Source organism: Diceros bicornis, chromosome 5 (genome assembly GCF_020826845.1).
Source record: "Diceros bicornis minor isolate mBicDic1 chromosome 5, mDicBic1.mat.cur, whole genome shotgun sequence".
Taxonomy (NCBI): domain Eukaryota; kingdom Metazoa; phylum Chordata; class Mammalia; order Perissodactyla; family Rhinocerotidae; genus Diceros; species Diceros bicornis.
The window spans coordinates 50133048-50152634 of record NC_080744.1 but is presented as its reverse complement, the minus strand read 5'-3'; the positions used below and the strand labels follow the sequence as shown (position 1 = coordinate 50152634).

The window sequence follows — 19587 nt, the reverse complement described above, 5'->3', positions numbered from 1 at the left end:
ATGCCCAAATCGTGGTTTCCTAGGCTCCTTATCAGGAGAAAGTTTCTGGAAAGCTGATTTTATACCAATTGCCATCTCCTTCCCAGGTTTTCTGTGTTGCCAAAACCTTTTCACTGGCTGGGTTTTGGCCATCTCCAAAGACAAAGATTCTTGACCAAAATATTACCAAAAAAGTCACAGATATTTGTATTCTTTGGTTCTATCTGTGCATCTGCATGCATTGCTGCACTTGTGATTGATTTGATTTGATTTAATGAGGAAATTAAATGTACAAGTTCCACAATTAAAGTTAAGTAGTTTAGATAATATTCATGTATTCCTAAATCATTTTGTCTTCTTTGATATTTACCAGGGGCAGCAAAGCAGCAATTAGCATCTAAGGCTATAATATTTAAATATTTATCTTTCCTGTTTAAATTGAGTTTTTCCAAACTAATTTGAACAATTACTTTCAACTTGTTATATTGCTCTAAACGTTTTTTTCCAAAAACTGCAAATAAGGAAGAATAATCTAACCAAGGTTGTATCACTACTGTTTTACTTTTCTTTCTTCCTCTGTCTTTTCCCACATGAAACATGGCCGAAAGATTAATAGCAGGAAAACAATAGAGGGAAAAATGAGGAGCTAAATATACACTTTTCCTATAAGTGATAATTTACTATGTTATGATATTGACATACGCAAACCCATTCCCTAGTTTTCAGCAAATGCCAACTTTGTTTTCTTGATTGCACGCTTACTACATCTTCCTGCCGGCAATTACAACCTATTACAGATTTCCACATTCAAGTGTTCCATTCACAGACCTTGCCCAAGAGATGTGATAATTGGCCAGGACTATCATAATTAGTCTTAAGAGAAAAAATTTTTATGCTTAAATATAATATTCTCATTACAGATATTTAAATATAAAGAGCTAAGTATACAAAAACAGACCCCAAATTGTGTCAATTCCCACATATTATTGGGGAAATCATGTATATGCTCTATTGGTATTCAAAAATTCATAACTATTGAAATATGTCTGGATATGCTTTTGTGGGATTTAAGGCTTTCTGCATGGTGTATTTTTAAATGATTCGGAGATTATTATTTGACTACCTACCATATCCTAGAAGTGAGGATTCAACTATAAATGGGATTCTAATGTTTCTGACTCCATGAAGCTTATTTTTAAGTTTAAGAGCAGTGCTTTTAAACTGCTGGCCCTAACTCATCAGTGGGTCATGAAATTTAGAGGATTATAACTAGAATTTAAATATATATTTATTTTTATATATTATATATATAAATTAAATAATTATTTTTATATATATGAAATTGAAAAATAGAATAAGAAATAAAGTTTTAGAGTTTATCACCTCCATCCTTGTCAAGGATCCACGTTTCATGGAACTTTTGTTTTGGTTTTGTGTGTCTCTCTCTGTGTGTGTATACTATGCCATTGTAAAAATGTGGTTTTCCTTTGGATTGAGACCCAAACATTTACAAACAGCGCTATAAAAAAAAAGAGAAAAATTGATAAACAAGTGAACAAATAGCTGGAGTAAATAAAACGATTCAGATACAGTAAGTATTTGGGGGAAAAGGTGAGGGATTTTGTGGGAGCGTCATGAGGAATGGGGGTGGTCACGGTGGGGTATGAAAAGAGGTGACATGTGACCTGAGACCTGTAGGATGGGAAAGAGCCCACCATACAGAGAGTAGGGAACAGTTTATAAGTGGAAGGCAGAGCAAGTGTGAATGCCCTGGAATGGAAACAAGTTCGGCTCAGTAGAGGAACAGGCACGAGGGCAGTATGGCTAGAGTAAGCAAGAGGGAAAGTGAATGAGATGGAGTTGGAGGGATGGGTAGAGCCCAGACTACATAGTGCACTATAAGTGATGGGAAAAAAAAATTGGATTTTGATCTATTGAAAGGGAAAGATTTTCGCAGCTTTTATACGCCAGAGAATGTCTTGATTTAATTTAAATTTGTGCAGGTCAGTCTGGATGCTATGAGCACAAAGGATTATAGGAAAGCAAGAGCGGAAATGTGCAAACTATTTAGGGGATTATTACAGCAGTCAAAGTCAAGTGGGTCTGTGGCTAGAACTAATTAAAAGTGGTGGAGATGGAGAGAAGGGTACAGAGCTGCATATGTTTTGGAGGTAGAAGAGGTGTCATTTATTTATGGGTTTGTGTGTGTTGTGTGTCTGGGGATGGTGGTAGAATAAGAGAAATAAAGGGATCAAAGATAATGTCTAAACACTATACAATGGTGGCATCTTCTGCTGAAATGAGAAAGGCCAGGATAGGAAGAGGATTTGGGCGGGGAGGTTTTAATTCTACAGGTTCATTTTTAACATGTAAGTTTGTGATGTCTAATAGACACACTTTTCATCCATAGCACTGATTAAATTTTATAATTACATATTTATTTGTGTAATTATTCACTTATTATAGAGTAAAGAGTTCCTTGAGGTTGTAGTCATGACTATATTGTTTATTTTGTGTGTTGCCTCGAGCCTTGCATCCCTGGCATAGAGCAAACACTCGGAATATCTAATGAACAAACGACAGATAAGTGTTGGTATTAATGATACTTGAATGAATATCAGTGACTGACTTTCTTTTGGTGATCATTTTTTTTTTTAGAAATCAAGTTTTAACAGAAGAGAAAAAGTGAGCCAAGAACAATGAAATGTCTATACAGAGCCATGAAGCTAGGGTCATTCACTAGTTGATCACTTGCTTCTATAACCAGCCTTCTAGAGCAGTGGTTCTCAAACTTTAGCACACATTAGATTCATTTGGAGGTCTTGCTAAAACAGGGATTGTGAACCCCACTCTCAGAGTTTCTGATTCAGTGGGTCTGGGTTGGGTCCTGAGAATTTGCATTTCTAACAACTTCCCAGATGATGCTGGTACTGCCGGTCTAGGGAAAACCAGTGCTCTAGCAAGCAAAGGTTCTTAACCCGGGGCTCATGGATCTTTGGAAGAAGTCTACAAGTGGGCTGCGGGGGATTTGTATATGCATTCCTGGAAGGATATATGCAAATTTTTGATGTATACACTATGTGCATTTTTTTGGTAATAGGGCCTACACATTTCATCAGATTCTCAAAGAAGGCCTTCAAAATTTAACTAACATTAAGAGTAGCCGTATGCATTCATGGCTAAATATTAGAACTCCTTGGGGTCTTGGCTTTTCCATTCATTTGCTCTGTGACTTTGGGCAAAATACTTAATCTCTCTGTGCCTCGATTTCTTCATCTATAAAATGGGGATGATAATAATACCTACCTCAGAGGCTTGTTATGAAGTTCAAGTAAGTTAATATTTACATATCATTTAATAAGTGCTAAATAGGAGGTTGCTAAATAAGGGAGTGTTTTTAAGAAGTCTAGGCTCTAACTCCAGTGACCCTAACGTACATCCGGGGCTGAAAAGCCCTGCTCTACAATATGAGAGAGCAAGAGATAGATGAACGTCTTTCTTGAGAGTGTGGGGTTAATCTCCTTTCAGTGAACCAGACTTCCCTTCCCAGAGGAGCTTAGCTAGGAAAACTAGAGAGGGCTAACAAGAGCCCTAGCATCTTGGAAAAGAATTTATCTTCATAAAGTTTCAAGAGTTCTTTGATGCTGACCTCCCTTCTTGTGGTAGTGGGAGGGGCCGAGGGAAAAGAGCAGAAAGAACACTGGTTTTATGCGTGGCCATTGCTATTTCCGTTTAAAATCAACACAAACAATAAAAACCTATCCTATTATAAGAATATGCTAATATTATCAAGAAATGATCAGAGAGGCAAATTACTAACCATGCTAGCCAGACTTCACAACCACACCAGGGATCCTTGCGTCTTGGAGTTCATGTCCTTGTGCGCCCCCCTCCCACACCGAATAAGCTGAACTGTGTGACCAATAAGAGATTGCAGAAGTGATGCAGTGTAACCCACCCAAGACATAAAGAAATGATTAGCTAGAAAAGTGGGCATGCTCTACGAAAGAGAGAAAGTGAACCCAGTCTCCTGCCTTGTATTTTCCTGAGGCCTCACATCCAGAGAGAAAAAGTCACAAGACTCTTGAGCTGTACCAAGCTCAACAGAGACCAGCTATGCTTATGACAACAGGGACCCTGAACTGAGTCAATAAAGAATTTAAATTCTAATACTATCTGAAAAGAAAAACGTGAGAAAGCTCGGTGTTTCTTAGGAGTACAGATGGCCAGGTTGCCTATCTAATCCCTTGCATTGTGGGTGTCTACTATTGTTCTTTATTTCAAAACCAAATAAACAACAAAATTATGTGAGATACAACTAGAATTTCTTGTTAGAGCCTGAGTTTGGGCAGAGAGAAAATGACCAAGAAGACTTTTATACATACTGGCCATGTAACAATTTAAAATATCTGAATAGGTGATGCTCCATCTCTTGATTCTAATTAACCAGTTCACTGGGCTTTTGGAAAATCATTTCCATTTACCTGAGATTATGCTCAAGCTCACGATTGTGGGAAGAGAGAATTAAAAATCACTGAACTTAATTTCAGGACATACATGGGGTGTGAGTGACAAATGGATTTGCTTATACTGCTAGTGAGACCACATCCAAAGCCTAAGTTAGCTTAGATCTGGTTTTGACAAGCAATTACTTTTTAAGTTGGAGATTTGGGGACCCAGAGAAAGTGGCTGATCAGTTCATTACATCCCACTCTGATACACTCATTTCTATCAAAGGAACACAATATATTACTCAGGTCAACATATTTTAATTATCTTTCACTGAAATAGATTATAAGGCAAGTTAGTAGTTGGTTAAAGGTGATGATGAATAATAGCATTCCAAACACTCCTGAATACTTATTTTTCTTTCCTGTTATTTAGAAGCCAAATATTTTAGTCAGCATGTTTCTAGGTTAATTACACACACAGCTTACCCTCTCTGTCTACTCCAGAAATACAAAATAAGTAGTTTCAACTTAATTACGAGGTGGGAGGGAGGCTGCCACAGAAGAGGAAACTGTAAAATGCATTTACTATGCGTGAAAGAGGCTCCGTGCTTCCCAGTTTAGGTCATTTGAATTAACACTGATGCTTTCCTTCAGAGTAAAGATGAAAGGAGGCGAGAAACCCCTAAATGTCTGAGAAATAACATGTTTAGAAGGTGAAAAGCAGAGGATAATACGCTTTGTTTCTAGTTTCCATTCTATTTCTTTTTATGTTCGTGCCTACATGGCCACTGCCAGCTCACCAGTGTAAGCAGGACTTATTCGCCATCCCCGTACTCTCAATTTTTAATTTTAATGCTTTTCCTTCCTTATCTTGACTTCAGATCTTTTGGAAGGATCACCACAATATCTCAAACACCTTAGTGTATTCAATCTGCTGGAAAGCCCTGAGTGTACTGGTGTTCAAGAGGATGATAAAGAAGGGGGAGGGACGGGTAGGGAGTGTGAAAAAAACATCAGAACAAGCAGAGGAAGGCAGAGCCAAAACACCTCTGGCTACCTTGTTCTTGCACTGGTTTTCAACATTTACTCTCACTGATCCCTATTTCCCCATTAAAAGCTGTGAGAGATTTAATGGGAAATTTTCAGACTTTAGATTATATAGCTTGACAGCTGATTTTTATTAACCAGCCTGGGAAATCTGTTTGATGGCTAGAATTTGGCTCTATCTGACAAAAGTAGAGTTTTACCATATGTTTTGTGTGCTGTGCTTGCTAACGTAAAATAGATCGTTATATATTAGAAAGCCTTTGGCTAAGGATTGAATCACAAAGGCTTATCTGATGAAAGGCATCCTGATGAACTGAAGCTTTACCATGCTGTTGTCTAAATATCAATATGGATAATTAAACTAATGAATAATGTGCTTTAATATAGAATGTACTTGAAAACATATAGAAAGTTTTAACAGTATGCAATCCCTGGTTCTAATTAGATGAAAATCATTCTGAATTACGTAGTTAACCCACATACACACGTTCATATACACACTGCTTTAGTCCACCTTGAATTTTCCTTCAATGATTGGTTATTGAGCACCTGCACATGCCAGGCTTGTGTTAAGGACTGAACATGGTCAACATAGGCCTTTCCCCCAAAGAGCTCACAATTTTGTATAATTAAGAATGTTGTAACTGTGGACCCTCCAGGACCAGTTCAACTGACCCCATCTCTTATCAACAGAGCAATTAAGAATTGCCTTTCAGAAAATCTGCAAAGACACATAGCCAAGACATGAGCAAAAGAAGAAATCATGACCTGAAACGACCTCAGAACCAAAGATCCTCCTTCCCACGGAACCCAAGTACCAGAACACGAACGGAACTTGAAAGTCAGACTCTCATCAGAAGTGAGGGACCCCTCATTCAGGAAGATCTGGTGTTAAAATCCCTTCCCCACCTCATCAAAAATGTTTGGAACCTCATCATAAATGTTTAGAACCTCATCATAAATGTTTAGAACCCTGTCACAATAAATGTTTAAAACCTTACCATAAATGCTTGAAGCCCACCAATCAAAACCTATCCCACCAGCATTCCCACATGCCAACCTATTCTCCCCAACCTCTTAAATTTCACCTCAAATCCTGAATAGGGGAGACAGATATGAGGGCACATGCCCCCTGTTCTCCCTGCTGATCGATCTCACAGAATAAAGCTGACCTCTTTTCCCAAAGGCTGACGCCGTAATCAATTGGCTTGTGTATGCGCATCAGGAAGAGAACTCCAATTTTAGGTGGTAACAACGTCACTAGTAAGACCATCCATTCTACTTAAAAACAATAAAAATTTTTACTCTGTAAAATATATATGCAGCATGCTGAACAGTTAAATATGGGAAATATTGTTATGCATAGTTTTAGGAAAATCCCCAGTTAAAATCACACTGGTAAGATCAATAAAACATAAATAAATGGTAAGGCTAGTTATCCATCTTCTATAACATTTGGCTTTTGCCAGCATTATGGTACAAAAAAGCATTAACTGTTTCAAAATGCATTGTTTTGCTCTATTCAAAATAATAAATAAAGATTTAAAGAAAGATATAAACATTAGAGGAAATGTATTTGCTCTTGTTGGAATTTGACTCCATGGCAAAAAAATGAAAAATAACATGAATGCAATGTGTGTTTCTATTTTTCTTTTGAATAGGAGATTAAACAAAATAAGCAAATTTTTCATTCTTTTGTAATGAAAGTTTATTTTCCTCTGTTATTGAATACTCCATGGACTTCTCTTAACACAAGAATTGTATGCCTGCTTGCCTGAGTCATCAATAAATATCTTCCTTGTCATTTTTCTCCCACTGAGTTTCGTGCTAATAGACTTGGTCCAGTCCATTCCCTTCTTCCCTTCATTTCCTTGAGAATTATTTTTCAATTCTCTTCTCCTTTTTCTTTAATTATTTCAATTCTTATTCTCTTCTCCTTTACTTTACATAGAAATTTTTGAAATTTTATAGTCATAAAACTATTTGCTCCTTTAACTTGTTTTTCTACCATGATTTTATTCCTTTCCTTAGATGGTTAATGCATCCATACCAGCTCCTCCATTTTAACTTTCATTTTAAGGGATGTATTTCTGACCTACTTAAATGTCTTCAGAAATCATTGTGTGTTCAGAACAACAATGGAAGAAGGCACTATGCTGATTATATATTCTCTAGATTAGTAGTTCTCAAACTTTAGCTGCATCAGAATCACCTGGAGATCTTGTTAAAAACGTATATTGCTGGGCCACAATCTGAATCAGTAGGCTTGGAGTGGGACCCAAGAATTTACATTTCTAACATCTTCCCAGGGGATGCTGCTGCTGCTGCTCTGGGAACCACCCATTGAGAATCACTGGCTTAGTGAATCAGGAAAACTTCAGAAGTACCAGTAAATACATTTCGTTCTTGCTTTTATTTGGGAGGAGTGGGGGCAAATATTACACATAATACATTTTGTTCTTGCCTTTATTTTGGGGGAGGGGGGCAAATATAACACATGATCTCTCAAATAAACTGTCTCATCTAAATTGATATATTAATCCAGAAATAATATTTCAGTTCATGGGTTGACTCATGTGATCTGCCACTGAAAATTTAAATGAATAGAACTGGATTTATGCAGTAATGGGCACTGAGAATTAGTAACAGTTTGTTTTAGTTTTGTTTTCATTTGCTGTCCATTAATCTAGACTTGGAATTCTGTGTGAAGATATGTTAACACAAATCAGTGGGATGTTACAGAAAAGAAGATGGAGACTGATGAACGGAGTATGACTAGAAGACATATTTCACAGTTTGTCAAGGAAGCATAGCTTATACTTCTTTGTAAACCTACCATCTTCTCTTACAACACACAAAAATGCATGAGCAGCACACACACACAGAGTTTCTGTGGGTAAAAGAAAGGTATCTAGGTTTTTTTTTTTTTCCACGTCTATGATTATTAAACACTTCCTAGAACTGCTACAACCACAACATGTGGTGAAATAATTGTTGGAACTACATACTCAGAAAAATTTTCTCCTTTGTATAAGTGAGTGTATCAGGTTTGTGTGATTGTGTTGGATTGTGGAAATTAGAGTTTGGGAATAGAACATATAGTTATGCTTTTGCCTGTTTGTAGACATAGGCTTATATTCATGAATGCATTCATTGGTTCATACAATTTTCTATCAGGTGTCAGAGAAAGGTGAGAGTAGGGGGATTCTCACAAAGATGAATAAGAGAACAGCGTATGGTGAGTGATGTATTTGTGAAGTATAATAGAAGGATAAATGTTTTAATAGGAAGTATTATGGGAGAATAGGGAAGAAGTACTCATTTCTCTTTGAGAACCTCAGGAAAAACTTAACAGAAGAAATACATTTGAATTGGACTTTGAAGAATATATGAGTCTTTGCTAGGGATGGCAAGTAAAGAAAAGCTTGGGTGGGGGGATTTATGCACAATGTCCTGAAGCAGAAACTTATATAAGGATTTCAGGAAAATTTTAAATACCTGAATGTGGCTAGAGCATATAGTGTGTGTGTGGGCAAAAATCCCACTATATCCTATTAAGCACTAGGGCTGAAATCCGGTACAGAAGGGAGAGCGGGGTACTGGTCCAGGCTATGTTAAGGAATTCGCACTGTATCCAGTGGTGAGGGAGGCATATACAAAGGAAGAACCATATCAATGAAGGTGAAAGTGGGAAAGATGATGTGTCTGACCAAGGACAGGAGCGAGAAGCATAGAAAAGAAACTTATGGAGGAGAATTTCAGATACAGAGCTTATAGTCTAGATTTGCTAAGTGAATGCCGAGGAGAGAAAGAAGACAACTGTGACTTCCCAACTTTTAGCTTAGGAATTTGGTTGATTATGATGCTGTTTTACAATAACAGGAATGTGAGAGTGTCCTAAGTAGTGTTTTATTGTCTCTGTGGTATTCTGTTGGTCACTGCCAAAGTACCTAAATCTTAGCAAATAGCTTTTAGAATAGGAAAATGACTTGATTATTAGTTATATGAAATACAGGATAGAATTTTTTTCAGGTATGACATTATCCATTGAAAGCTAATATTTTCATCAATAATTATCATGTTATTTCTTCGAGTCATTCAACAGTTGTCTGTTTCTGGACAAGAATAATATTGATGATTCTGAACAGGATGAGAGAGAGCCACCTGCCATCTCTGCTTGGTTAAGAAATACTGAAATCTCTTTTACTCATGGGAGTTTCTGTACCTCTTAGGTATGTTGGAACAGGAGGAAAAGAACAAACAGGTTGAGAATCACTCCTGTAAGAAAAAGAGGCCAGAGAGATCCTTTACAAAGGGCTATCAATCTCTGCTCTACCCATAGTCTTTGAATGTGCAGAGGTGTAGCTTTAATCTCTGTCATTCTAATAAAGGTAAGGAATATTTAAAGTAGGAAATAGGAGAAGAAAGAAATCCATTGTTTTCAGGGAGGTTTATTCATTGTAGAAATTAATCAGAAGCCAATCTTTTCTACCAAAATATAAGGATCATGAAAAGTTGGCAACCAGTGATTTGTGAGGGTAAACTTGAAAATCAGCAGAAAATTGCTGACAGGTAGACCAGAAAGATGACAAGTGCAAACTAATAGTTCGAGGTAGACCAAGTATGAGGCAGACCAAAAAGATGTTAGATATGAGACTACTATAAGTGAGGCCAGAGAAATTCATGGGGCAACAAGTAAGTTCTTTTGTTATAGCCAAAGTGGTCAGCAAGAGATGTGACCATGCCTTTGTGTTCTCATTTTCTTTGTGGCTACAAGATCAAGGGCAATGTTCTCAAATGCACTGGGTGGCCTGAGACTTGTATTTGAGTGAAGGGCAATAGAAAGAAATCATACTTCTCTGAGAGAAGGCCTTAAAAATAAATGTAAGGAGAATAAATAACTTGAATGTAAGACTTGAAACCATGAAACTTCTAGAATAAAACATAGGCAGTATGCTCTTCGACATCGGTCTTAGCAACATATTTTCAAGTACCATGTCTGACTGGGCAAGGGAAACAATAGAAAAAATAAACAAATGGGACTACATCAAACTGAAAAGCTTCTGCACAGCAAAGGAAACCATCAAAAAAACGAAAAGACAACCCAACAATTGGGAGAAGATATTTGCAAACCATATATCTGACAAGTGGTTAATATCCAAAATATATAAACAACCCATACAACTCAACAACAAAAAAACTAACAACCCAATTGAAAAATGGGCAAAAGATCTGAACAGACATTTCTCTAAAGAAGATATACAGATGGCCAACAGACACATGAAAAGATGGTCAACATCATTAACTATCAGGGAAATGCAAATCAAAACTACAGTGAGATATCACCTCACGCCTGTCAGAATGGCTATAATTAAGACAGAAAACAAGTGTTGGAGAGGATGTGGAGAGGAGGGAACTCTCATACACTGCTGGTGGGAGTGCAAACTGGGGCAGCTACTATGGAAAACAGCATGGAGATTCCTCAAAAAATCAAGAATAGAACTACCATATGATCCAGCTATTCCACTGCTGGGTATTTATCCAAAGAACATTGAAACACGAATGCGTAAAGATACATGCACCCCTATGTTCACTGCAGCATTATGCACAATAGCCAAGACTTGGAAGCAACCTAGATGCCCATCAAGGGGCCAACGGATAAAGAAGATGTGGTACATATACACAATGGAATACTACTCAACCATAAGAAATGATGAAATCCAGCCATTTGTGACAACATGAATGGACCTTGAGGGTATTATGCTAATGGAAATTAGTCAGAGGGAGAAAGTCAAATACCATATGATCTCACTCATAAGTAGAAGATAATAACAACAACAAATAATCACATAGAGACAGAGATTGGATTGGTGGTTACCAGCAGGGAAGAGGGGAGGGAGGAAGGCAAAAGGGATGATTAGGCACATGTGTGTGGTGATGGATTGTAATTAGTCTTTGGGTGGTGAACATGAATGTAATCTATACAGAAATTGAAATATAATGATGTAATACCTGAAATTTATATAATGTTATAAACCAATGTTACTGCAATAAAAAAAGAGAACTTTCTGAAGGTATTCAATATGCAAATATTCAAATTCATAAGTCAAGAGAAGATAGTGCATGGAACTGCGAGGGCAACGTTAATGGCAGCGGTTGTACTTATTAGGATGGTGAGATGCCGAAAAATTCCAAAGGTGGTCTGAGAATCTTCACCTATTGGTGAGGTCCAAAATGATAACTAAGCAGCAGACAACAAAGATTGGTGATAAAAAAACAGAATATCAGAACTAAGACTTTAACCACAGTGTTAAAGCTTTGCCTCTACTCAGTGTGGTACACCAGCCAGACACCTGGGCATTATCTCAGATTTTGTTCAAAATGAAGAGAATCAACCCCTCTCCCCAAAGATCTTCTCAATAGGAATCTGCATTTTAACAAGATTCCCAGGTGACTAGTGTGTACACTAAAATTGGAGGAGCACTGATGTGGGAGACTTTACTAATGCCATTTGTGAGATGATTGTGTTTTGCATATTATAAGTAATTTCATCTCTGCTTAAATTAATTAACAAAAACAATCATTTTAAACTAATATGTTTTCAGTAACTTTCAATTGTTTTTCTATTCAAAGATTCATCTGAGAATTTGGCAAATGCGTTAGACAGCCCTCTCCCATCCCACACACCACTACATGTGGATGCAATTTCAGGATATCACTTGAAGCCCAGCCACAAACCCCAATTTAAGAACCAGTGTTTTAAAGAATCGCAAGCACTTTTTTACAGAATTATTAATTAGAAACCACCTGAATCCTTGTGGACACAATTCACCATCTGGCTGCTATCTTGGAGCCTAGCAGGGTTTGCTCTTAATAAAGACTTTGAAGACACAGACATATGTTGCACAATCAGTGCCCTGAATAGGACTGTCTTGATTTAAGAATTGCCAGGCAACCAAGCTCTGCAGATATCAAGATGACAAATACGTCTGCAGGCAATTGGAATGACCAATTAAACATTTCAGTCACTTACAGGCATCTAGACATTTTGGTGGTGCAATAAATTGTCTCCAAGTTCTTGTTTACTAAATTATAATCCTCAAGATTGTCATAATAGCTAGTATTTGTTGAGTATTTATTATCTGCTAAGAAATTAGTCCCCCTCACCCCCATATCTGCCTATCTGTCTGTCTCTTTCTTTCTCCTTACAATAACTTTATTGGGTAGATATTTTTGTCCCTTGTTTGCAAATATGGAAACTGAGTGAGCTTAGTGAGTTTAATAAATTGTCCAACGTCATAGCTAAAAAGTAAATGGAAAGTAGCAGAGCTTGAACTCAAACCTAGGTCTAAATTACTGCAAAATTACAGGTACAAAAATCTTATTTGTACCTGGCAGAGGAAAGACTACAAAAGTCTTTAGAATAAATTCCTTAGAGAAAATTCTGCAGAGCCAACTCTACTTCACTATAAAATGAAACATTTCATCTGAGTCTTTTCTTTCCTTCCTAAACTCCCTTTTTCACAGAAAGTACATCTTTTTTAATCTGTTAAATAATTTATTCTGGTTTCATTCAACAAGTTATCACCATAGTGATCAAATCAATTACTGTTTATCAAACTTGTAAGGTGAGTAATGTCAAATTTGAAAGCAAAACAAGTTGGTTCATATAGGTTGAGTAAAATTGGGGAAAATGTTGTTTTATTTTGAAATCAGATGATTTCTTCTGCAGCAGCGGATGAGTTCATGAAGTAAATCAAAAGCTGCATCAAAGAGCCGCAAGTCCATACATTCTAGACTGGCTCCTCTCTGTTGACCCGACTTCATCAGAAGTTGGGCTCAGATGCTTTCATCACAGGATGAACTATGCAGCCCCAATTATATAATAACAACACAGAGTCTTTCTAGGTCAACAGCCCAAAGCACTTCTCCACAGTCAATTAATTTTAACAACATTCTATCAGGCAACTAGGGAGAGTAAGAACCTTACTATCAATGTGCAAAAGAGCCTGTCGGAGGAATGTTTTGAAGTATATTCCCTCTACTCTGTGAGGTACTCTGGGTCCTCATTTTCTCTAATAATTATTATTCATGTCACATTTTAAAAAAGGGTAATGGTACATTTCTTTTTTTTTTTCGTGAGGAAGATCAGCCCTGTGCTAACAAGTGCCAATCGTCCTCTTTTTTTTTTTTTTTGCTGAGGAAGACTGGCACTGGGCTAACATCTGTGCCAGTCTTCCTCCACTTTATATGGGATGCCGCCACAGCATGGCTTGCCAAGCGCTGCATCGGTGCACACCTGGGATCTGAACCGGCGAAGCTGCCACAGCGGAGCGTGCACACTTAACTGCTTGCACCACCAGGCTGGCCCCATGGTACATTTCTTGAAGCCACCTATTAGATTGAAGTGGCAGAGGGAAGCATGGAGAGACAGTGAACAGATTCCTGTACATTTGTAAACACTCTCCTAGGAGTCTAAACCGTAACTGACCCCTAAAGAAAGCTGTTTTGAGACTTTGACAGCTCTTTCTCCCTTTATATAGTAATAACAATGGTCCTCCAGCATTAGCATAGTGGTTTAGGGTTTGCAAAATACATTTACAGTACCATCTGATCTTCACACCAACCTGGGAACTCTTATCACTATTTTTTTTTCTTTTTGCTGAGGAAGATTTGCCCTGAGCTAAAGTCTGTGCCAATCTTCCTCTATTTTGTACGTGGGTTGCCGCCACAGCATGGCTGCCAGTGAGTGGTGTAGGTCCATGCCCGGGATCCTAACCTGCAAACCCGGGCTGCCAAAATAGAGCATGCTGAACTTAACCACTACCCCACAGGGCTGGCCCCATCTTATCACTTTTTTATAGAAAAGAAAACGAAAGTTTGGACAGGTTATGCATTAATTGCCCAACATTGTGCATCTCGTAAATGATAAAGCTTTCTGAAATTGGGTTTCTGAAATTCAGATTGCTCGCTGCCTCCCAACTTGTGATACTACAAATGTTTAGTTTGAACATGGTAAGTATTCTGGCCTTGTCTCCAAGGTTCTTTGCATAGAGCTGTCTCATTTGCAGTTTGATTCAAGTAAACAAAGACATATTGAGTTTCTATTAAGGTTCAATAAATACAAAGATGACAAATACAATCCTTGCACTCAAAAGCTTTCTCATTTGGTGGAAGAAGAAGATTTATAAACCATGAACTGCGATCTAAGTTACTCCTTTACTATATTTATCATGCCTTCCTGAAAATGTGTGTGAACGTGCAAATGTAACAACTATTGAATTGCACACTTTAAGTAGGTGAATTTTATCGTATGTGAATTATATCTCGATAAAGCTGCTATTAAAAAACTCAAACAAATAAAAAATTCTTGTTAAGAAGGACAGTCTTGTCTCCAAAAAAGATAAAATAATCATAAAATTATTAATTACTCTTGATCTTGGACCTGATTTTTGATGATACAATCTCAGCATTTTGGGATACTGTTTTTGTACAAAATTATTAACCTATAATCAATAAATAGCCAATCAAAGTTACAGATGCTTTACTTGTAGCATTCCTAATTTCACTCTTGTTTCAAACAAATATTAAATTTTTGAGATTTACATTTCTTAACATAAATATTATACTTAGTTCTCTAAAATTACTACTTATTTTTTAAAGTAAAATAACATAAAATATCTAATAGTTGCACAAACGTTACCGTGTAAGCAAAGATAGAGGCCCTGCCCAAACAAAATGTGCACTGGCAAGCAGGGCCACCTTGGAATGATTCCAAATAATCAAGTTGCACTGAAATTTGGCCAGGAGCTCCCTGCCCATTGCCCAGCCCTTTGAGCCAACGTGAACCTTTCATTGCACGGATGAGGACGATGAAGCACGAAGGTGTTGACCTTTTGGAATGTTCCCATGATCCCACAGCAAAAAGTCACAAGCGAAGTCTCCTCTACTGCCCTTTTCACTACTCCATTGAGTTGGAATCCCTGGTAAAGTCTTTACTTTATTACTCAACAAATAGTTATTGAGTGGCTTCTATTTTCTAGGCATCATTCTAGACAACACAGATATGTTGGTAAAAATCATCTACACTGTGATGAGGAAGACAGATAAGAAGTTTTCAAATGAACAAGGAAACACAAACAAATAAATAAAAGATAGTAATTAGTTGCTATGCAGAGGATTAAAATAAGGTTATTCTTGGGGGTGACTTTAGACCCTAAAGAGATGACATTAAGCTGAGCCCTGCATGGCTGCTTGTGAAGACTAATGGAAGAGAAGTCCAGTGAGTAGCCCAGCTGGTGAAAAAGCTCGAAGGCAGGAATGAACTTAGAGTGTGCTGAGGAGAATAAAGGAGTCCATGAATGACCCTACACGTTTGACCTAAGTAACTGGATGAATGGTGGTGCCAATAATTGCAATAGGCAACACGGGGGAAGAAGCAGGTTTTGACAGGAGGGGGGTAAGAATTCTATATTGACATCTGTATATACTACAGCTAAACCCTATACAATATTACGCACCAATGTTACCTCAATTAAAATAAAGAATTCTACATTGATTCTATAAAGTTTGAGAAGCCTGATAGGCATTCAGGGAGGGTGTGGGAGTGCAGGGGACAGGACTAGGGGAGTAGATGCCATCTGAAGAAACTTATTGGCCTCCTGGACTGGTAGTTCCTGTCTGACTTAAGAGACTTTTTGGATTCCAAAGAGTCGATCGAAGCGAAGTGGTATAAAAGGATGTGGTTGGTAGGAAGCAGAGGTAGAGGTCGAGAAAGCAGGACTGATTAATACAGTGGAGATGGAACACTTCATTGCAGAATAAGGAGTTGGCACCTCTAAGCAGTTGTGGTCTAATTTTAAGGATTAGATAAACCTCTCTATTTGCAGATGGTAGACCCAGACTTTACCAGAAAACTAGGTATTATAATCTACTGTGTACCTTTTTTTTCAAATAAGGAAAACATCTGTATGTCCCCGTTGTGTCTCCTAGCAGCAAGCTTACATTTTAGCAATGCCAAAAAACAGTGGCACGATGAGCGCTGACTCTGAACCAGTCTTACCCTCTTCATCTATTTTCCATACTGCACTCAAAACACTTTTTCTAAGTTGCAAATCTAAAAAGACATGCTCTTGATGAAATTCCTTTATGGTCCCTTGTTTCTCTTAGCAGACAGTCAAACTCTTCACCATGACCCACTGCATACTGGTCCCTGCCAATTTCTCCAGCCTCACTTCTTGCTACCTCTTGCTCATTGAGCCTGCTGAGTTCTATATTCTCAAATGCACCTTGCGCTCGCTCTAATTGCTAATGCTCTGTCGTCTCCCAGGACAAGACAGAGACGCTTCTTGCTCATCTCTTCCCTAAACTAACTCCTACTTATATTTCAGGTCTTCATCAAGTCAACACTTCCTCAGAGGAAGTTCCTCTACAAAGCCTACCCTGCCCCCTCATCTCAAGTCTATTTAGGCCCTTCTCCTCCAGACACTCCATCATCCTTAGCCCTGACCACACAATATTGCCATTGTCTGCAAACTTGTAGCTATCATCCACAATCTTATTGAGGGCAGAGACCATGGCTGTCTTGTATACCGTTGTATCCTCACACTAAGTACAGTCGTGGACATTTAGCATTTAGAGACTCAATATATATTTGTTGAATAAGTGCTAAGAAAATTTTCTACCAGACTATAAGTTCCTAGAGGACAGGAAACCTAGGCTGGTTTACGGTCCTATCTCCAACTCTGCATATAATATGAGTGCTCAAGATTATTTATAGAATTGTAAAACTGAGAGCTTTACATTATATGATTTGGTCTTATTGAAAGTGGAGTTTCTGGTGAAGAACGTTGCCATTGTCCTGGTGCAAGCTTTGGTTGGATTTTAACATGTCTAGCCATGGATACCATTTCCAAGTCCATGTAAACAATATCTAGACTAATACTACTCACCCACGCTCTCAATGTGGTCTGCTTTGGTAAATGAACTATAATAAAGTAGTCCTGCATCTAAGCTTATCCTGTAAGTGAAATACTCATTATGATCCTGTGACTTAGACCACTTGATTAAAAATGTATGCAGTTCTCTAGGGCTTTTAAGACTTTGAGATCTTTATCTTCCTACAATGTGGAAATAAGGTATAGAACTAAACAGATCACAACAATCAATGCTTTAATGCATCAATTACTTCCATATAAAACCAAAAACACAAAATCATGATTTAACTAAACGTGTTCTAATAAGTAGAGATATTCGTAATTACCTTCTAGTGCATATTTCATATCCTGAGCAAAAAGGGTCCACATAATTTCAGCACTTATTTTTCCCATGTTCAGTTCTTGAGGAAACCTAAAACCAAACACATATATTAGCACATCCAAAAGAGAAATGTGCCTAAAAAACAAAGCAAAATATCTCACTCTACATATACACCACAGTAATTATATAGTTCATAAATACTTTTATTTATGAGATTTCTCTTTATGAACTTTCATATGTAGGAAGAAAAGCTACATACCAGACTGTGGTGATAAAAACAATTATTGGGTAGGGGGAAAATAGACTCCATTACATCAGTTCCCACGTGGCGACTCCCAGGGCTCCCGGTGGATGCCTTAGGATGTGTGTTTGTGTCTAAGGAGCCCCTTCAGTTTTATCAAACACTTCATCTTCATGTGTCTCAATTTTGAGGGTAGGTCAGATGAATCTGAGTGACAGCTACCACATAATACCAAAAACTACACCTCACGTTCATCTGTTAGCCATTTTCCTTGGAGCAAGCTTGAGTGCTTCCATTTTCTATTTGCTTAAAATGGATTATTTCAGGAAAGATTCCTCACTCCTTTGGTAAAATGGTCCACGGTGGACACGTTAACCAGGACTCCAAGGCTCCTAGGCAGATCTGTGTTTTAGATCAAAAAAGCTTAGGCTAAAGACAAGACTCCCACTGCTGCCAAATATGTCTTCATTTGTATATGTTTTTAATCTCATGATAAGGCTCCTAGTAATATAAGTCCAATGAATATAATGCCTGAGTCTTTTCATTTCATTGTAGACATTCACCCCATGCCAGTATGTAAGATTGAAAGTATTTTCTGTTCTAACAAATATTTATTATATATTATATATATATAAAATGTATGCATATATATGTATATATACATACATACATACCAAAATAATACATATTAAGAAACTATGTGTGTGTATATACACACACACACATATTAAGTAACAAAATTAGCTCTCACATTCATTTATATTTTTGGGTCCAAATCAAAAAAGAGTAATACAATCCTAAACGGGATAGAAAATGTTACCTAAGCAAATACGACCTCAATATGACCTCAAATAAGAAAAGACCACTAATGCTAGATAAAACTATTCTAGTCAAACTTTTCACCAAAAGCAAGGTGTGTGTCATCAAATATCCCTTACCAACTGCTATTCATCAATTTATCTAACAATGTCAATTGATATTTTAAATCTTAAATGCAGATGTACATTTATCAAGTATTTACACTGAAACACTCTCTATAATTAAAAAAATTAACACAACCTGAATATATACAAAATTAGTTTTCAACATTAAACTTATTGATATAAAAGTAATGTTGGGCAAGTAATTTATTTCAAAAGGTTTCATTTGTGGATAGCTACTAATGTCACACAATTTGTAGTATAATAATTTTTATGTAATAGATATGCAGCAATAAAATTGTAAGTGATATAATGAGAGTACTTCAAGATCATAAAATCATGAAATTAATGACTTTAATTAGAACATGTTAATTCACTGTACAGTGCTGTGATACAAAAAATAAAGACATTATAAAAAAGAAAACTAAAGAACATTATCTCTCATAAAAATAGACGAAAAATCCTCAACAAAAAAAATGGCAAATTCAATTCTGCAACATATAAAAAGAATAATACATCAGGACCAAGTGAAGTTTATCCCAAAAATGCAATGCAAAAATGAATCAATGCAATTTACCATATCAACAGACTAAAGAGAAAAACTATTATCATCTCAAGAGATGCAAAAAAGGTATTTGACAAACCTCAACATTCTTTCATGATAAAAAAAAAAAAAATCTGAAAACCAGGA

General features: G+C 37.1%; 1 protein-coding gene across 2 annotated transcripts in view; it reads right to left on the bottom strand.

Moving 5' to 3' along the window:
- Positions 1-19587, bottom strand: part of UNC13C (unc-13 homolog C) — a 590924-nt gene that overhangs the window by 156890 nt on the left and 414447 nt on the right. For both annotated transcript variants that reach the window (XM_058541619.1, XM_058541618.1), the window contains one exon: positions 17740-17825. In XM_058541619.1, coding sequence (XP_058397602.1) covers positions 17740-17825 — 86 coding nt within the window. The remainder of the gene's footprint in view (positions 1-17739; positions 17826-19587) is intronic.